The sequence below is a fragment of a genome (genome assembly GCF_019968955.1).
Source record: "MAG: Porospora cf. gigantea A chromosome Unknown PgA_NODE_626_length_13562_cov_339.504, whole genome shotgun sequence".
NCBI lineage: Eukaryota > Apicomplexa > Conoidasida > Eugregarinorida > Porosporidae > Porospora > Porospora cf. gigantea A.
This window is the reverse complement of record NW_027151802.1, coordinates 1-13562: the sequence shown is the minus strand read 5'-3', so window position 1 is coordinate 13562 and position 13562 is coordinate 1. Positions and strand designations below refer to the sequence as shown.

Genomic DNA, 13562 nt, shown 5'->3' with positions numbered 1-13562 from the left:
AAAGAGGAAGAGGTGGAACAGCTGGATTCGCCGGTATCCAATGCAGACGGCGCAGTTGGCTCAGTAGAACATGTCGAAGAGGTGAAGGTCGAAGACACCAAAACTGTTGAAACGATAGAAGAGGCGGGAGAGGAAATCCCAGAGACCGAAGGAGTTGAACATGTAAAAGAGCTTGAAGAGGAAGGGGTGGAACAGCTGGATTCACAGGTATCGAAAACCTCAGAGGATTCGCAGGTATCCAATACAGAGAGCAAAGAAGCATCGGAAGCCGTCAGCGGAGCGCCCGATGACATACACCTTCGGTTCCTTGCCACATGGGTATCCATCGAGCGTCTGCTACGGGCACACCCTAACTTCGACCAGTACAGGAACAAGTATATCCGTTCTAAAGTTGCGTGTGGGCGTGCTCGCACCTATGCAGACATAGAACAGCTGCTGAAAGAACGACACCAGCCAGTGGACAAGATATTCCTTCTAAGTGCGATGTCCCGGCTCTCCTGGTTCGACTGGGAAACGGCCACGACGCCGCTCAAACAGGCCCTGGATACTAACGGCGTGTCACTTGACGTGCGAAACTACCTAGCAGGCAACCTCTACAAGAACTACAGAATGAGCAAGGAGATTCACCCTCTTGGGCAATTTCTGCTTTCGCAGTTGCAAGACGCGAAACCTGACGGAATTTACCTCGCTGTCGCATTTGACGCGTGCACACAAGCCTACAACTACTACAAGCACAACAAGATTTTGTGATACTGGCATAGCAGTCACCATTCTTCCAACCCCTTCATCATGGTGTCCGATTCACCAACCTTGGAAGGGGTCGCTATCTCCTGTTACAGCTGGCACTTTCGTATTATCATCAGGGTAGGTGTCGAAGAAGGTTGCTTGGGCAACTGCATTAGCTGGGGGCTCCCAGGGGGGCTGCATCCTACGATTCAGCACACTTTTGAAGGAGATCTCAGCTAACCAGACATGCTGGCGAAGCGAGCTGATCCCAGACCAATCAATGTAGCCAGTGCTGCGTTCAATCTAGACACACCACCCTACCGGCGCTCAGGGTCATGGGTAAGCAGTCGCTTCATGCAGCCTCTGGCCATGGCCGAGGCTCCGCGAGGAAAACGAATCAGGCCGTTCAGGATCTTGGAGTAGGTCCCTTTGTTGTCTTTGTCGCTGAAGGGCGGTATGCCGTACAACATCTCATAAATCAGCACTCCTAGCGACCACCAGTCGACGCTATATGAGTACCGGTCACCCCTTAGTATCTCTGGGGCCATGTAGTCAGGAGTTCCACACATGGTCGTGGTGCGCAGCCCCTTGGGAAGACGCTTTGCAAATCCGAAGTCAGTCAGCTTCATGTACCCCTCGTGGTCGATGAGGAGGTTCTCTGGCTTCAGGTCACGGAAGACGATCTCCTTGTTGTGCAAGTACTCCCAAGTCAGAATGATGCACGCCACATAGAACTTACAATGCTCTTCGGGGAGTTTTTGCATCTTCCTCAGATACGTAAAAAACTCCGCACCTCCAACGTACTCCAGTATGAGGTACACGTACTTATCGTCCTTGAAGCTACCCAAGCACTGAACCACCAGAGGGTGGTTAATCGCTAACAGAATACTGCGCTCGCAGTTGATATGCGTCACTTGTCGACGCCGAATCAGCTCCGACTTCACGAGTCTCTTGATAGCCACCACAGTGCCTCCTTCTATCTTCGCTCGGAATACGCGTCCGAACGACCCGACCCCCACAACCTTGTCAAACGTGAAATCGTCCATTGTGAACTTGGCTTTGCCAGACTTGGGCGTCGATGACTGTGCAGGCCGCTTGCTTCCGTGCGTCAGAGACCGTGAGATCTTCTTGAGGAGATCCATGCCTGATGCGAAACAAGACGACTTGGAGCTGTCGGATGAAATTTTGTGTGAATTCGACACCTGTCACGCAAAACAAGATTTTAGAACAGCTTTGCTGTAGAAGCTGACGTCCAGATAGCGCTGAAGCAGCTCCCCATTCGACTCACACTTTGCCGCGTCGAGGTCTAGGTAGAGAGGACGCTGGCGTGAGACAAGTGGGCTTGCGTACCCCACTCCTCGACTGCCAGACCGAGCCACCATGGAGGACACAGGACACAGGTTGTCCGTGCCCAAGGGGCCGAAAAAACTCACCTTGGGGTTGCTCACAATGAACGATTCCAAGCGCAGGTCTTCGTTGGTACATGCCGGCTCAACGGTAGCACATATTCGTGAAGCGACGACCTGTAGAACTGAGTCCCCTGATGGTTCGTCCGGAGCCATCTCCCAATCGTCCTCGTCTGGCGTCTTGATTCGCTTGGACAGTTTGGGCCTGCTGTAAGAGCACAGGTTGCGCCTTTTCAGCAGCTCCGGCACGCGCGGCTTCGGAGTTGAAATGTGCTGCACAAGGTTGGCGAACGTGCTGTTGGTCATCCACCTCGCATCCTCTGGCTCAACACAGGACGCTACAGCGTTGCGGTGGGCCTGCGGGAGCTGGTTGAGTATCCGTCGCGACTGATCCAGCCCGTAAAGCTTTCGACCGTACGTTTCCGCTATGAGGCCATACACTCCGGCGATCTCAGATGCATGGAGGTCTTTCCTCCGACAGACGTCTAGGGCGGGTTCCATGCTTAGCTTTTGTCGCATGTTCTCGCGGTCCACTAGCAGCTCGATCAGCGTCTTCCGGCGATGGCGGTGATAGGCAGCCACCTTCGCCATGAGTCTCCAGTGATCGACGAACCAGGCAGGTGACTGCTGTGGAAGGGCGGATTGCATGTGCATCACCCACTTTCGGAATTTAAATACGTCCACGTGGGTATCCGGAGGAGTTTGATGACGAATCGACTTGCTGGCCTCCTTGGATGAGGCAGAGAACATCCAGAGGCTGACGAGTGTCAATCGCTCGTGGCGAGTTGAGAAGTAAAGGTCAACGCTTCGTCTCGGAAGATTCAGCATCTTCAGGTCCGCGCTTCCAGCGATAGGAACCTTCGAGTGACTGAGAAGCGCAAAAATCGAACCGTAGTTGCGTACCAGTCGTCTCAGCGCAGGCAAAGGCACACGACTCCTTCCACTCAGAACGTCAATCAGCTCCTTTTCGATCCTCTTGAGCTCCTCCGTAAACCGTGGCAGACCTGCAGTTTGGGTCTCCGCAGCAACTGCAGACTGGATCCTCAGCGAGCTCGACGGTCGGTGGGAGGACACCATCGACGCGAGCAAGAGCGAGTCAACACTGGGCATCCAACGAAATCGTTAATTGGTTCGCACATGAAATACGTCCTTCCCGTTGCTCTAGCTCATGAAATACCGGCGGCAACACCAGAGTAACGACCTTCAGATATCAGGTCCGCCCCAGAGCTACATCCAGCTCCGCTCTTACTAATCTCACTGACGAGATCGTCAAGGAGGGTGGATGATTGTTTCTCGCTCGGAACACGCCTTCCAGTCCGGGCTGCGTTATTGATCTCCCTGAATCTGACCGTGTTGGTGACGTTGCGTAGGCCTCGGAGCACCTGCTTCTCCATTCGACCTACCCGGTCCAGAACGGCGGCAGTGAGTGTCGGAGGCGACCTGGTGTCCTCTGGAGTGAGCGTCAATAGTTCCTGGTCGAAGACGGACTTTCGTTGCCGGAAGCACCAGTTCTCGGCCTCAAGTAGAGCGGCATGACTGGCTACCTCCCCATGACACTCTGCGCGTTTCCCCGATTCGAACTCAAACTTAAAACTACTCTTCCACCGCGCTGTGTCACTGTAAATGCACCGCCCCACCAAAAACACAACTGACAGGGTCGACGTGTTCCGTGATCATGTGTATTGTTACTTTGCGAACGTCACCCGCCACTCGAAGCCATACCAGGAAGCCTGAGGGTTGAGCGGTGTTCTCTGATAAGTACTTTATGACCCCCTGCTCCAGAGCCAGTCGGAACTCATCTCGCATGCCGTCCACGACTTCAGATTCCACATCTTCAAGCGTGTCGTCTCGCACAGGGACGCATAGTGTGCGAGTCTCCACCATGTACTTGTACCCCAGACGCTGGTCAAAGTAAGAGGCAATGCCACCAGGCGAACCTCTGCAACGGCTGTCAGCGCAGAGGATGCTGAACGCCTCCACGCCCCCCTGGGGCTCTAGCTGAAGCAGGGTGCCGCGAGCCTCATACTCATCGGCCAGAGCGGTGTCGATGGCGTTGACGGAGGCGGGATCGTCTGCTTGACCGAGATTCTCTACGAGAAGCACGGAGCAAGCGTCTCCGACGCGTTTCAGCTGCCCAGAAGGAGCCAGCCTCAGCAGCTCCCTTAGACGCGAATTTTGAGGAAGGAATGTACTCTCCAAACCATCCATAATTCAGCTTTACATCAATGTCGCTTCCTTGGGTGGAACGATACCGACCTTGCAGTGTTGTCGAGGTGTACGGACAGGCTGAGGTAAAGAGGTGTTTGCAGCGTGTGGTAGAGACGTTGGAGATGCCACACCTACTCTTTTACGGCCCGCCGGGGACTGGAAAAACGTCAGCGGTGCACGCTCTCTGTAGGGATCTCTTCAAGTGAGTTGGCACGTTTCAACTGACGCAGAAACGAGTGGAAGTCACGACTGCTGGAAATGAATGCGAGTGATGATCGAGGTATCCAAGTAGTGCGAGAAAAGATCAAAAGCTACGCTAGGACTCTTGTCAGCAGGAATGAGAATTTGCCTCCATGGAAGGTGATAATACTCGATGAGGCGGACATGCTGACGAACGACGCTCAAGCAGCTTTGCGCCGATTACTAGAGGACTACACTGAAAGCACAAGGTTTGTATTCCTTTGTAACTACATCTCGCGCATAATCCCTCCACTCCAATCCCGGTGCGCAGTGTACCGGTTCGAGCCAGTGGAGGCCGATACCCAGCGGGAACGTTTGATGAGCATCGCTCGACAAGAGGGCGTATCCCTTGATGCACAGGCAATCGACCGAATCCTGGAAATCTCCGAAGGGGACATGCGGACATCCATCACCTTGCTGGAGACTACCGCTTCCTGGGGCGAGCTGGTGACTCAAGAGATGGTGGAGAACGTCTCCGGCATGCCGCCTCTGACGGTGTCGACGTCCTTGCTTGAGACGTGTCGCTCCGGATCCTCATGTGATGTGGAGGCAGCGGTGGTGGAGATCCGTGCTGCTGGCTGGGACGTCAACCAGGTGCTTGTGGAGCTGAGCCGTCTGATTGTGAAGGACACCGCTACTGAGTTCGCTAAGGCCGCCATCCTCACAGCCATCGCCACATCGCAGTCCAAACTCGTGGATGGGGGCTCGGCGTTCATCAACTTGCTGGAGTGTTCGATGGAAACCCATTCCATTCTATTGCCATAATTGTCAACAGTCAAAGTCGTCTGTGAGTGCATTTCGTGACTGTTTTGCCGGCCTTTGAGTGGCACCTATCCAATATCCGTGTTTCGCCGAATGCGTGACGTCGAGGGCTCCGCAGAAGCTCCGCTACTTCATTCACAGTGAGCAGCTGGCGGTTCACGAACAGCAGCGGGCGGTTCACGAATCGCAACAGAGTGTTCTAGTGCGTTTTCTGAGGGCTGTTAACACAGTCTACTGATGGTGGTGAAGGCCATTTTGGGAGTGGGCTTAGCGGTGTTCGCCATTATTCTCCTTGTCAGGTGGAGCGACGTCAAGGACGCGGTCGAGCGATGGCTTGCTCACATTCAGAAGGGCTCGCTTCCAGAGGCACTAGGTGGTTACTGGTTGATCTACGTGACTACGCTGCTGTTGCTGTTGCCGGTGGAGATGCTCGTGAGACGATTTGACGGACTCCACTCAGAATTTCTTCGGAGGGTTCCTTTTCAGTCATGCAGCAGAGATCAATCCTACTGTCGGAGTGATTCTGGCAGTCACATTGAGTTATTCCGCCCTGGTGACGGCAGGGTTGATGTACTTCTGGTTGTCTCGGTTCGTGTTTCAGAGCTTTGTCACTGAGTTTGGGAAGCAGTTTGACATCTTTACTGCGACTCTTATGGCGATTGAGCGAGACGGAGTATGGTTTGTCTTCTTGCTGCGACTCTCCCCATTAAGTCCGTTTTCACTGAGTAACCTCATCCTTGGCGTTGCGCCACTGACCACTCGTCAATGGCTGGCGTCGAGTTTAGGTTGCCTGCCGCTAACTACCCTTATGATCCTGCTGGGGTCCCAGGTGCAGCTCACAGAGGCGAACCACAAAACGTACTGGTCCTACTTGGTGGTGTTGGGCCTCATCACCAATCTTGGCCTAGCAGCGTACATCACGATTCGAGTCCGGGACGCACTCTCCACAGTTCACACGCGCGGCAAAGGCTACCAAGGTATAGGGCACGAGCAACAAGAGATGGAACATGAACAGTCATCCTTTGTTAAACAAACCTGACTCCAATCACCTGTTGCAGCTTAAATCAGAATTCCCAAAGCGATGTAGAGTACTGTCTCCGTCCTCACGCAGGTTAAAAGAAGTAGTCATCGTCGCGGGGATATACGTCTTCTTCTTGTCGTTTGGATTGTTTCAGGAGAAGATTTTCAATCAGCGAGACCCTGCGACAGGACAGAAGTTCGACAGCCCATGCTTCGTGGTGCTTCTGATCTCCGTAGGCAACGTTCTCCTGGCTCTGGCCATCTACGCATGGAGGAAAATGACTGGTAGAGCTCTCTACAATAACGAGATCAAGCCGCTGATTCAGGACGGTACTTGGCGTCAGATCGCTCTATGCTCACTGACCAGCTCTCTCTCGATGGTGTGCACCAACGCGTCTCTCTCTCATGTGAGCTACCCTACGCAAGTGCTCGGGAAAAGCGCCAAGTTGGTGCCTGTCATACTTGGCAGCGTCATTGTGTATGGGCAGCAGTTCCCCTGGTACGACTGGGCCGGTGTGGGGCTCGTCACCACTGGACTCATCGGCTTCAACTGGGGTGGCAAGAACAAACCGGCGCTAGACACTGCGAACCCGCTCTTGGGGTGGCTCCTTCTGGGCCTCTCCTTGCTGGGCGACGCTCTTACAGGACCCAGACAGGACGCCATCATGAGGAAGCGTCATCTGGACTCCGTGCAATTCATGCTCATCCAGAATACATTCACTGCGCTGAACTCGCTGGTCCTCACGCTTTTGCTGGAGGGATCTGCACCATTGAAGTTTGTGAGCTCAAACATTGACCTGGCTCCGTCCTTCCTAGGTTTGACCCTCGCTGGTGGCCTTGGACAGACCTTTATATACGCGGCTCTGATATCATTCGGATCGCTTTACCTTTCGCTGATTACCACCACTAGGAAATTCTTCACTGTCTTCGCATCGGTGTTTTACTTCAGCCATCAGCTGTCGTCGCTGCAATGGCTATCGGTAGCCGTGATTTTCTTCGCACTCGGTCTCCAGTCCGCGATGAAGCACCTTTCCAAACGCAAGATGTGAAGCTTCTAGACAAATGGGATACTCGATTTCATTATTTTAGAACGGTCCTTCTGGCTTCGCCCTTCACGGGTTTTTTGGGTTTGTTAGCATAACCAGTTTGTTCGATTTTGGGTTTGTTAGAATCAGATACATTAGATTTCATTTAAAATGATTGAGAGCCACCAACGACGAGATTCACCGTCTTTCAGATGTCTCCGTCAAAAACTCATCCCCTATATGGGCTCTGGAGCTTTTCCTCCTTTTCAATGTAAAGTCGCTGATTGCGGGCTAGCATAACCAGGCGCTCTCCTCTGCCCATAATATAGTCCAGGTTCTCGAGAACGCCAATTAAGAAATATTCTTCTGCCATTAAGTCCGGCGACCCCGACTTCCGAGTGCTCATCACGTCGCCCCCTCGAAACTGAATTTTGGAGCGAGCCTCCTCGCCGTGGACTTTCAAAGTCGTTCGGATACTGTTGACCACTCGCGAGCGGACTTCCACGGCATTGTTTGGCGCTTTCCTGAACTCCAGAGTGGGAATTGTAGGGAGGTCCACCTCTTTCATACCATCCATAGCTTTCAGCAAGACCCACGAGCCCGTGAGGTCGTCTACAGATAGCGACGCACAAACACAGGCCAGAAGACTATAAAAGAGCATACTAATTAGGAAGGAATTCTGGCAGCTAGAATGTGGGGCCCTCAATAAGTGCTGTTGGCTGTTTTCGTTGCGCTGTATTCCTCGCCCTTTGATATAGCGTTTTTTAATGGAGCCAGTGCTGCTTGTAACGCAGGGCGAAGTGCAATTCGCCTTCAAGCTGTTCCTCTCAGAGGATGCACTAAGCTCTCTGCATGAGCTCAGTTTGACCTCAACACCACACCTCCAGGCATGCACCCTGGAACTCCGCCGCTTCAACGACTCTCGTACCAATGGATTGGCTCTCTTCACTACAAGGGAGACGGAGCCGCTCCAGATATGCGACCCCTGGAACGCGCTGCCTCCAGTCCACGAGACTACCCCGCCCGTCCCTGTCATTAATCCGATGGTTGAGTTTGAGGACTTCGTTTTTGCGCATGGACCGCTGCACGCTGATCCGCCATCCTGCCAAGCTCTCCAGGTCGACGGGGCCCCAGCTCTGCCAAGCCATTGGTTGGTCGATCTTGAGGAGCTCGTACGGCCTTTGGTGGACAACGAACTACTCGACGCGGCATCCACGGAGCTGGATGTGGACTCTGGTCTTCTGCTGTCCATCCTTGACAAACCATGTCTCCAACCAACGTACATGCCTAAAACGTCTCAGGAGTTCCTGACTACGGAGCCTTCTGTGGAAGACGCCGGACCAAAGGAGTCTGAAGGCGTACTCGTGGAAACTCCTCTGGTTACTGCTAAAAGTCAAGACCTTATACCGGTTGGCAAAACATACATCCTACTCCTCCATACAGACCATGACGATGTCTGTCCGTGCCCTGACTGCATGCTGCTGAAACCCCCACTGAACTTCCTGCTGATGCAGACCATATCGCCTAGATCTGTGGTCATCGTCTTCATTTTGAAGGTGGGCAAGTTGATCAACATTGCCGTAGCTCCGCCTTTGTTCTTCCTCAGTTCGGTCAAGAAGGCAGCAGCCCGCACTCGACCTTACGGCCAACTGACACGCATGGCCCAGATCATGCTGAATACCCTGCGGGGGTGTCCGCGAGACATACTGTGGCTGCAGGCGGATGCCGCGACCATCAGGGTTATCCCCGTAGTCGAGCGAGAACGAGTAACTCGACTTCTGCAAGCACTGGTTCCTTTCGTGTCTGAGGCGGATGTTGCAACGCCTGTGGCCTCCTTTGACGTATCCTTCGCGGATACTGTCCTGCGGAACGCTTTGTCAGATCTGCCTCGTGTGTACGAGAAGAGGCGGCGCCTGCTGGGTAGCCTGAGGACTTCGTGGTTTGAGGGCGTTTCTTACGATTCGCATATCGTGAGTGCTCTCTTACGGCGAGCACGCGCTATGGCTGACCCTCTGCTCCTAGCAGAGTGCCTGCCTGTTCTGACTGAGGACGTCCCTGAAGCGTACCTGGCCTACTCGCTTTTCCTCATAACCGCCGAGGAGGTTTTGGTTTCAGTATTCGCCTGCGATGTGCAGAGGTCCCCTTCAGTGGAAAGCTGGTTGTGGCGTTCACTGTTCTACATCCATGTAGGGCTTGACTCTATATTCGGTTGCGAGTTCTCGTTCGAAATGTTGGAGGACTTGTCACTCAACATGTCAGAGACCGGCGTGGCGCTTATACGATGCCTGGCCTTTACGCTCGTGGGACTGGCCAGAGTTTGCTGCCTCACGCGCCAAGATTATCCCTGTCTGCCTTTGTGGATCCTCGCGACAGGCATGCGAGCGGAAACCTGGCTTGAACGGAGGCGCTTGACGGACTCGATTAAGGAAACGGGGTCAGTGCCCCTTCCAAGTTGGCTTGCCATTCCCCCCTTTAGGATCCAACTTGAGTATTGCTCGTACTTGCTGCAGGCTGCTGATAATATCGAGGCCACGCTTGTTGATTTGGCCAAACTAGAAGCCCTGGCTCCACACGAGATTCTTCCACCGCTAACGCCCCCTGCTGGTCTGGTCTCTTTGGTTAGTTGTTGGTCGACGCCCGGCCGTTTTATTGACCCCCCAGCTGCAGTGGTGGCGCCTCTGATCAGCGCCGCCGGGAATCTGGTTCCTCATTGCCTTACCGTTGGGCTCCAGCGCATACTGGACTCTCTAGGAAAGCTACCTGAAGGCCCAGAGATGCAGTCGGCTCTACAAATCTCTCACCGGTACTACGTGAGTATCACTGACCACATGGCAAGCGTTGGACGATTCACGAAAGCTCTTGCCTACTGTCAACAGGCTGTTAGACTGTTTCAGACATATGGCGCCGGCCGATTTCAGCATGAGATGCACATGCGCAGAGTCGGCCTCTTCTTACGCACCAAACCTGACCTGCTGCTGAATCGCGCGGTAGATTTGCCGGTGGCACCCGCTGCCGATGCACACAAGTGGCTATCCTTATGGGATGCGGGAATTGCCTGTGAACCAGCAGACTTCAACCGAAGCGAGCGTTTCATGATCTGCATGCTCGGACTCGGCATCGTCGCCGGCCAAATGGCAACTTGTCTTCCTCAGGCAGAGACCACAGTACAGACCGTGCTCCTGCGTGTAATGGAGGAGGTGCATGTGACCTTGGGTGGGTCCAAGTCCAGGCCTAATATGAAGAAATGGATTGACTTCGAAGACGATCGACTGCTGCCAGCCGCCCACGACATCCTCAAAACTGCCAAAAGCTATCTAACCGAAACAGACGGTCCATTGGCAGCTATCCGAACGGTAGTTGATCTAACCAGCGCCTCATTATACATCCGGCAGTTTACCCGTCGCCGCATGACGCCAAAGCACCGACGGAGTACGCTTACGTGGCTGGCGGCCAAATTTTCCAAATCCCTGCCGTCCTCTGAGTCCGTCGCCGAAGCCGAGAAGTTCATACACAATGTGGAGGTGGTCTACAGCATCGCAAGAGAGCTCGACGAAATGGCCCACCGGCAGCGCAATTGGGTTTAATCAACGATCTGGCATTAATCAGCGATCTGGCATTAATAAGCGATCTAAAGATATTCGTACGACCACCCATTTCGCATGTGGGTCAAGATTAGCACATTGAGGTTCATTTATGCACATAAACCAACCAATCAGTCAACACCAGTAAGGGACTCCGTTGGGCTGGCCGCTCTAGGCGAGTCAACACCATTCAGGGACTCCGTTGGGCTGGCCGTTCTATGCGAGTCAACACCATTCAGGGACTCCGTTGGGCTGGCTGTTCTAGGCGAGTCCCTCCTTGATGAAGGCGGCGAGGAAACGTGATGGTCGTTAGACGCATTAGGAGGTCCACCGCGTCCTCGAGGGTAGGATCCAGGTCCACCGCGTCCTCGAGGGTAGGATCCTGGTCCACCGCGTCCTCGAGGGTTGGATCCTGGTCCACCGCGTCCTCGAGGGTAGAATCCAGGTCCACCGCGTCCTCGAGGGTAGAATCCAGGTCCACCGAACCTTGGGGGGTAGAATCCAGGTCCACCAAATCTTGGAACATAGGATCCAGGTCCACCGAACCTTGGGGGGTACAATCCAGGTCCACCCCGTCCTCCAGCGTGGGATCCAGGTCCACCAAATCTCATAGGTCGGCAGTCCGACTCGCGTCCGTTGGTGGGAACGTATCCGCTTTGGTACCCCGCAAACGGGCGAGGAGCGTGTGGTCGGTTTGGATGCGGAGCTCCTTGGAAAGGTTGACCTCGGCCGCGGCGTGACTGCATATCGAATCCATGGTCTTCAAAATCACGGCTGCCTTCAGCTGACTGATGAACAGGCTCTCTCTGATCCCTAGGCTCCCAATTGCGGCCATGAATCCGCTGGAAATGATGGAGTGCCCTTTTCACACGCACGTCTTCTGCCCCATGGTTTAGTTGATCATGTTCGTTCCAAAACGTATCGTATGTAGCCTGTGCAGCGACGTCGTCGTCGGGAGATAATTTTACAGACCGCAATAGCCGTTGTTTGGCCTGGACGCTGTTCATGGCCATACCTCTGGAGAGGTTGTTACGGACTATAGGGTCGTCAGGGAGCATAGCATCGATAGCCTCATTTACCAGCGTCTTCTGCATCTGCCCCACATTCAGACCCCTGTCCAGCAGCATCTTCATGAAATCCAAAACATCGTGTCCAACATTTCCTGGGAAGACAGAGGCAAGGTAATTGAAAATGTGTCTGACCCACTTGCCTATCTTGTCGGCCGGAACCCCTTTGACCATTTGCTCTCCTAGACAGGCAGTCAGCAGCTCGTCGTCCTCAGAGGAGTTTGATGCCGTTCGGTTGAAGAGGCAGAACCCCACCAAGCTGCTCTCGAGTATGGCGGCCTTTGTGGTGTCATCGGCGTCATGCAGCTCCTGCAGGGCAGCAATTAGAGAGTCTTGATTGATGCTCTCAGCCGCGTGTCCGTTTTTCAGCAGGTAACCGACGAGGATAGCACGGAACACGCACTCAGTCGGTGCGATAAGTCCTCCCTCGCCCTTGATACAGTCCGCCATCCAAGCCTCCTGATCAACACCGGGATTTTGCAAAGCGCCGCACTCCACAGTGGGTCCCCATACAGCACGCATAATATCCGCGCTGTGACCGAGCTCCTGGCTGTACAGGAGTCTATCAAGGAGCGCATCGTAGTCGCCGGTGCGGGTGGAGGCGAATAGAGAGTTCCGAACGGATGCACGGCATAGTTGGTCGGACGGGACCTGCTGTGCCATCAGTACGTCGAAGGCCGAACACAGAGTCCTGTCGTCAATGCCATCGCTGTTGGAGGTCAACGTGTGCATCATGTCTGCTCGATGGAACTGCGTAGCGAAGAGAGAAACCTGCAAGAGGTCCAGAAACTCCAGTCTTTTGTTGGGTGGCGCGGTGAACGTCAGCGTGGAGAGCCCGTCGTACTGCGAGTCCCCAGTTTCACAGTGGACGGCGTAGCTGCAACGCTCCAGGATGTGCTCGGCAGTGTCTGAAGGTAGAAGAACTGTTGCAATAGACCCCGCAGTAACGTCTTGGCTTGCCAGCGAGTTGAGGCAGTCAGCCTCATTGATGTCATCCATCCACATCATGGAGAGGCCGCCGTGAAGAGGGGTGTGGATTGCGTTTTGGGAGAGGCGGGAGTTGCACAGGAAGAGCGTGACGTCAGAAGACAGCACATTTCTGGAGTGCGAAGCACTGAGCTGGGTCACATTTAATTTCCAAGCGCTCCCTTGAGGCGCCTTGCGATCGGCATTCGAAACGCTCAAGGAGGCGCATAACACTCGAATAGCCGCCGGTTCTTGCTCTGTGACCGAATAGATGCGCATGATTTACACAATTGTCGATTTCACTGCTGATACACAATCTCAAAAGCTCAATCTACTCTAACAGGCGAAGAATGTCAATCTGCAGTCGGCCCTATGTATATGTATAGCATATATGCTTCCAAACCGCATGTCCCTAGAAGTAGCCCGTCACTGTACGCACACCCAGCCAAGCTGGGACCCACCTTGCTGGTACTACACCCCCACATGGCTGACCCCTAAACCCTAAACCCACATGGCTGACCCCTAAACCCTAAACCCACATGGCTGACCCCTAAACCCTAA

The 13562-nt window shown here is 54.0% G+C and overlaps 9 protein-coding genes across 17 annotated transcripts; 4 read left to right on the top strand and 5 right to left on the bottom strand.

The window, feature by feature from the left end:
* On the top strand, positions 1-750 carry KVP18_004643 (uncharacterized protein; the record flags this gene model as incomplete). 2 transcript variants are annotated; one of them, XM_067957472.1, is made up of 1 exon in its annotated part: positions 1-750. In XM_067957472.1, a coding segment is annotated over one exon (750 nt), but the record flags the coding sequence as incomplete, so codon positions are not given. The 2 variants fall into 2 exon arrangements, with proteins under 2 accessions (XP_067807301.1, XP_067807300.1); XM_067957471.1 differs by having other exon boundaries at positions 47-750.
* Positions 751-801: 51 nt separating this feature from the next.
* Positions 802-1868, bottom strand: KVP18_004645 (uncharacterized protein; the record flags this gene model as incomplete). Of its 2 annotated transcripts, XM_067957476.1 has the most annotated exons (3): positions 802-893; positions 933-1018; positions 1048-1868. In XM_067957476.1, the coding sequence occupies 3 exons, from the start codon at positions 1866-1868 to the stop codon at positions 802-804; spliced, it is 999 nt and encodes a 332-aa protein (XP_067807305.1). The 2 variants fall into 2 exon arrangements, with proteins under 2 accessions (XP_067807305.1, XP_067807304.1); XM_067957475.1 differs by lacking the exons at positions 802-893; positions 933-1018 and having other exon boundaries at positions 1044-1868.
* Positions 1869-1931: 63 nt separating this feature from the next.
* KVP18_004647 (uncharacterized protein) lies at positions 1932-3242 on the bottom strand (the record flags this gene model as incomplete). The annotated part of the gene is made up of 1 exon (XM_067957481.1): positions 1932-3242. The coding sequence occupies one exon, from the start codon at positions 3240-3242 to the stop codon at positions 1932-1934; it is 1311 nt and encodes a 436-aa protein (XP_067807310.1).
* A 56-nt stretch (positions 3243-3298) lies between these two features.
* On the bottom strand, positions 3299-4340 carry KVP18_004650 (uncharacterized protein; the record flags this gene model as incomplete). Its single annotated transcript, XM_067957486.1, has 2 exons — positions 3299-3741; positions 3770-4340. 2 exons carry the CDS (start codon positions 4338-4340, stop codon positions 3299-3301), a joined length of 1014 nt encoding a protein of 337 aa, XP_067807315.1.
* A 122-nt stretch (positions 4341-4462) lies between these two features.
* On the top strand, positions 4463-5345 carry KVP18_004644 (uncharacterized protein; the record flags this gene model as incomplete). Of its 2 annotated transcripts, XM_067957473.1 has the most annotated exons (2): positions 4463-4542; positions 4571-5345. In XM_067957473.1, the coding sequence occupies 2 exons, from the start codon at positions 4463-4465 to the stop codon at positions 5343-5345; spliced, it is 855 nt and encodes a 284-aa protein (XP_067807302.1). The 2 variants fall into 2 exon arrangements, with proteins under 2 accessions (XP_067807302.1, XP_067807303.1); XM_067957474.1 differs by lacking the exon at positions 4463-4542 and having other exon boundaries at positions 4599-5345.
* Positions 5346-5435: 90 nt separating this feature from the next.
* Positions 5436-7411, top strand: KVP18_004649 (uncharacterized protein; the record flags this gene model as incomplete). Of its 3 annotated transcripts, XM_067957483.1 has the most annotated exons (5): positions 5436-5482; positions 5512-5544; positions 5573-5774; positions 5803-6356; positions 6454-7411. In XM_067957483.1, the coding sequence occupies 5 exons, from the start codon at positions 5436-5438 to the stop codon at positions 7409-7411; spliced, it is 1794 nt and encodes a 597-aa protein (XP_067807312.1). The 3 variants fall into 3 exon arrangements, with proteins under 3 accessions (XP_067807312.1, XP_067807314.1, XP_067807313.1); XM_067957485.1 differs by lacking the exons at positions 5436-5482; positions 5512-5544; positions 6454-7411 and having other exon boundaries at positions 5580-5755; positions 5829-6381; XM_067957484.1 differs by lacking the exons at positions 5436-5482; positions 5512-5544; positions 5573-5774; positions 5803-6356 and having other exon boundaries at positions 6641-7411.
* Positions 7412-7616: 205 nt separating this feature from the next.
* KVP18_004642 (uncharacterized protein) lies at positions 7617-8048 on the bottom strand (the record flags this gene model as incomplete). Its single annotated transcript, XM_067957470.1, has 1 exon — positions 7617-8048. One exon carries the CDS (start codon positions 8046-8048, stop codon positions 7617-7619), a length of 432 nt encoding a protein of 143 aa, XP_067807299.1.
* Positions 8049-8154: 106 nt separating this feature from the next.
* On the top strand, positions 8155-10971 carry KVP18_004648 (uncharacterized protein; the record flags this gene model as incomplete). Its single annotated transcript, XM_067957482.1, has 1 exon — positions 8155-10971. One exon carries the CDS (start codon positions 8155-8157, stop codon positions 10969-10971), a length of 2817 nt encoding a protein of 938 aa, XP_067807311.1.
* Positions 10972-11203: 232 nt separating this feature from the next.
* Positions 11204-13154, bottom strand: KVP18_004646 (uncharacterized protein; the record flags this gene model as incomplete). 4 transcript variants are annotated; one of them, XM_067957478.1, is made up of 2 exons in its annotated part: positions 11204-11514; positions 11570-13154. In XM_067957478.1, coding segments are annotated over 2 exons (1896 nt in total), but the record flags the coding sequence as incomplete, so codon positions are not given.
* Positions 13155-13562: the final 408 nt, after the last annotated feature.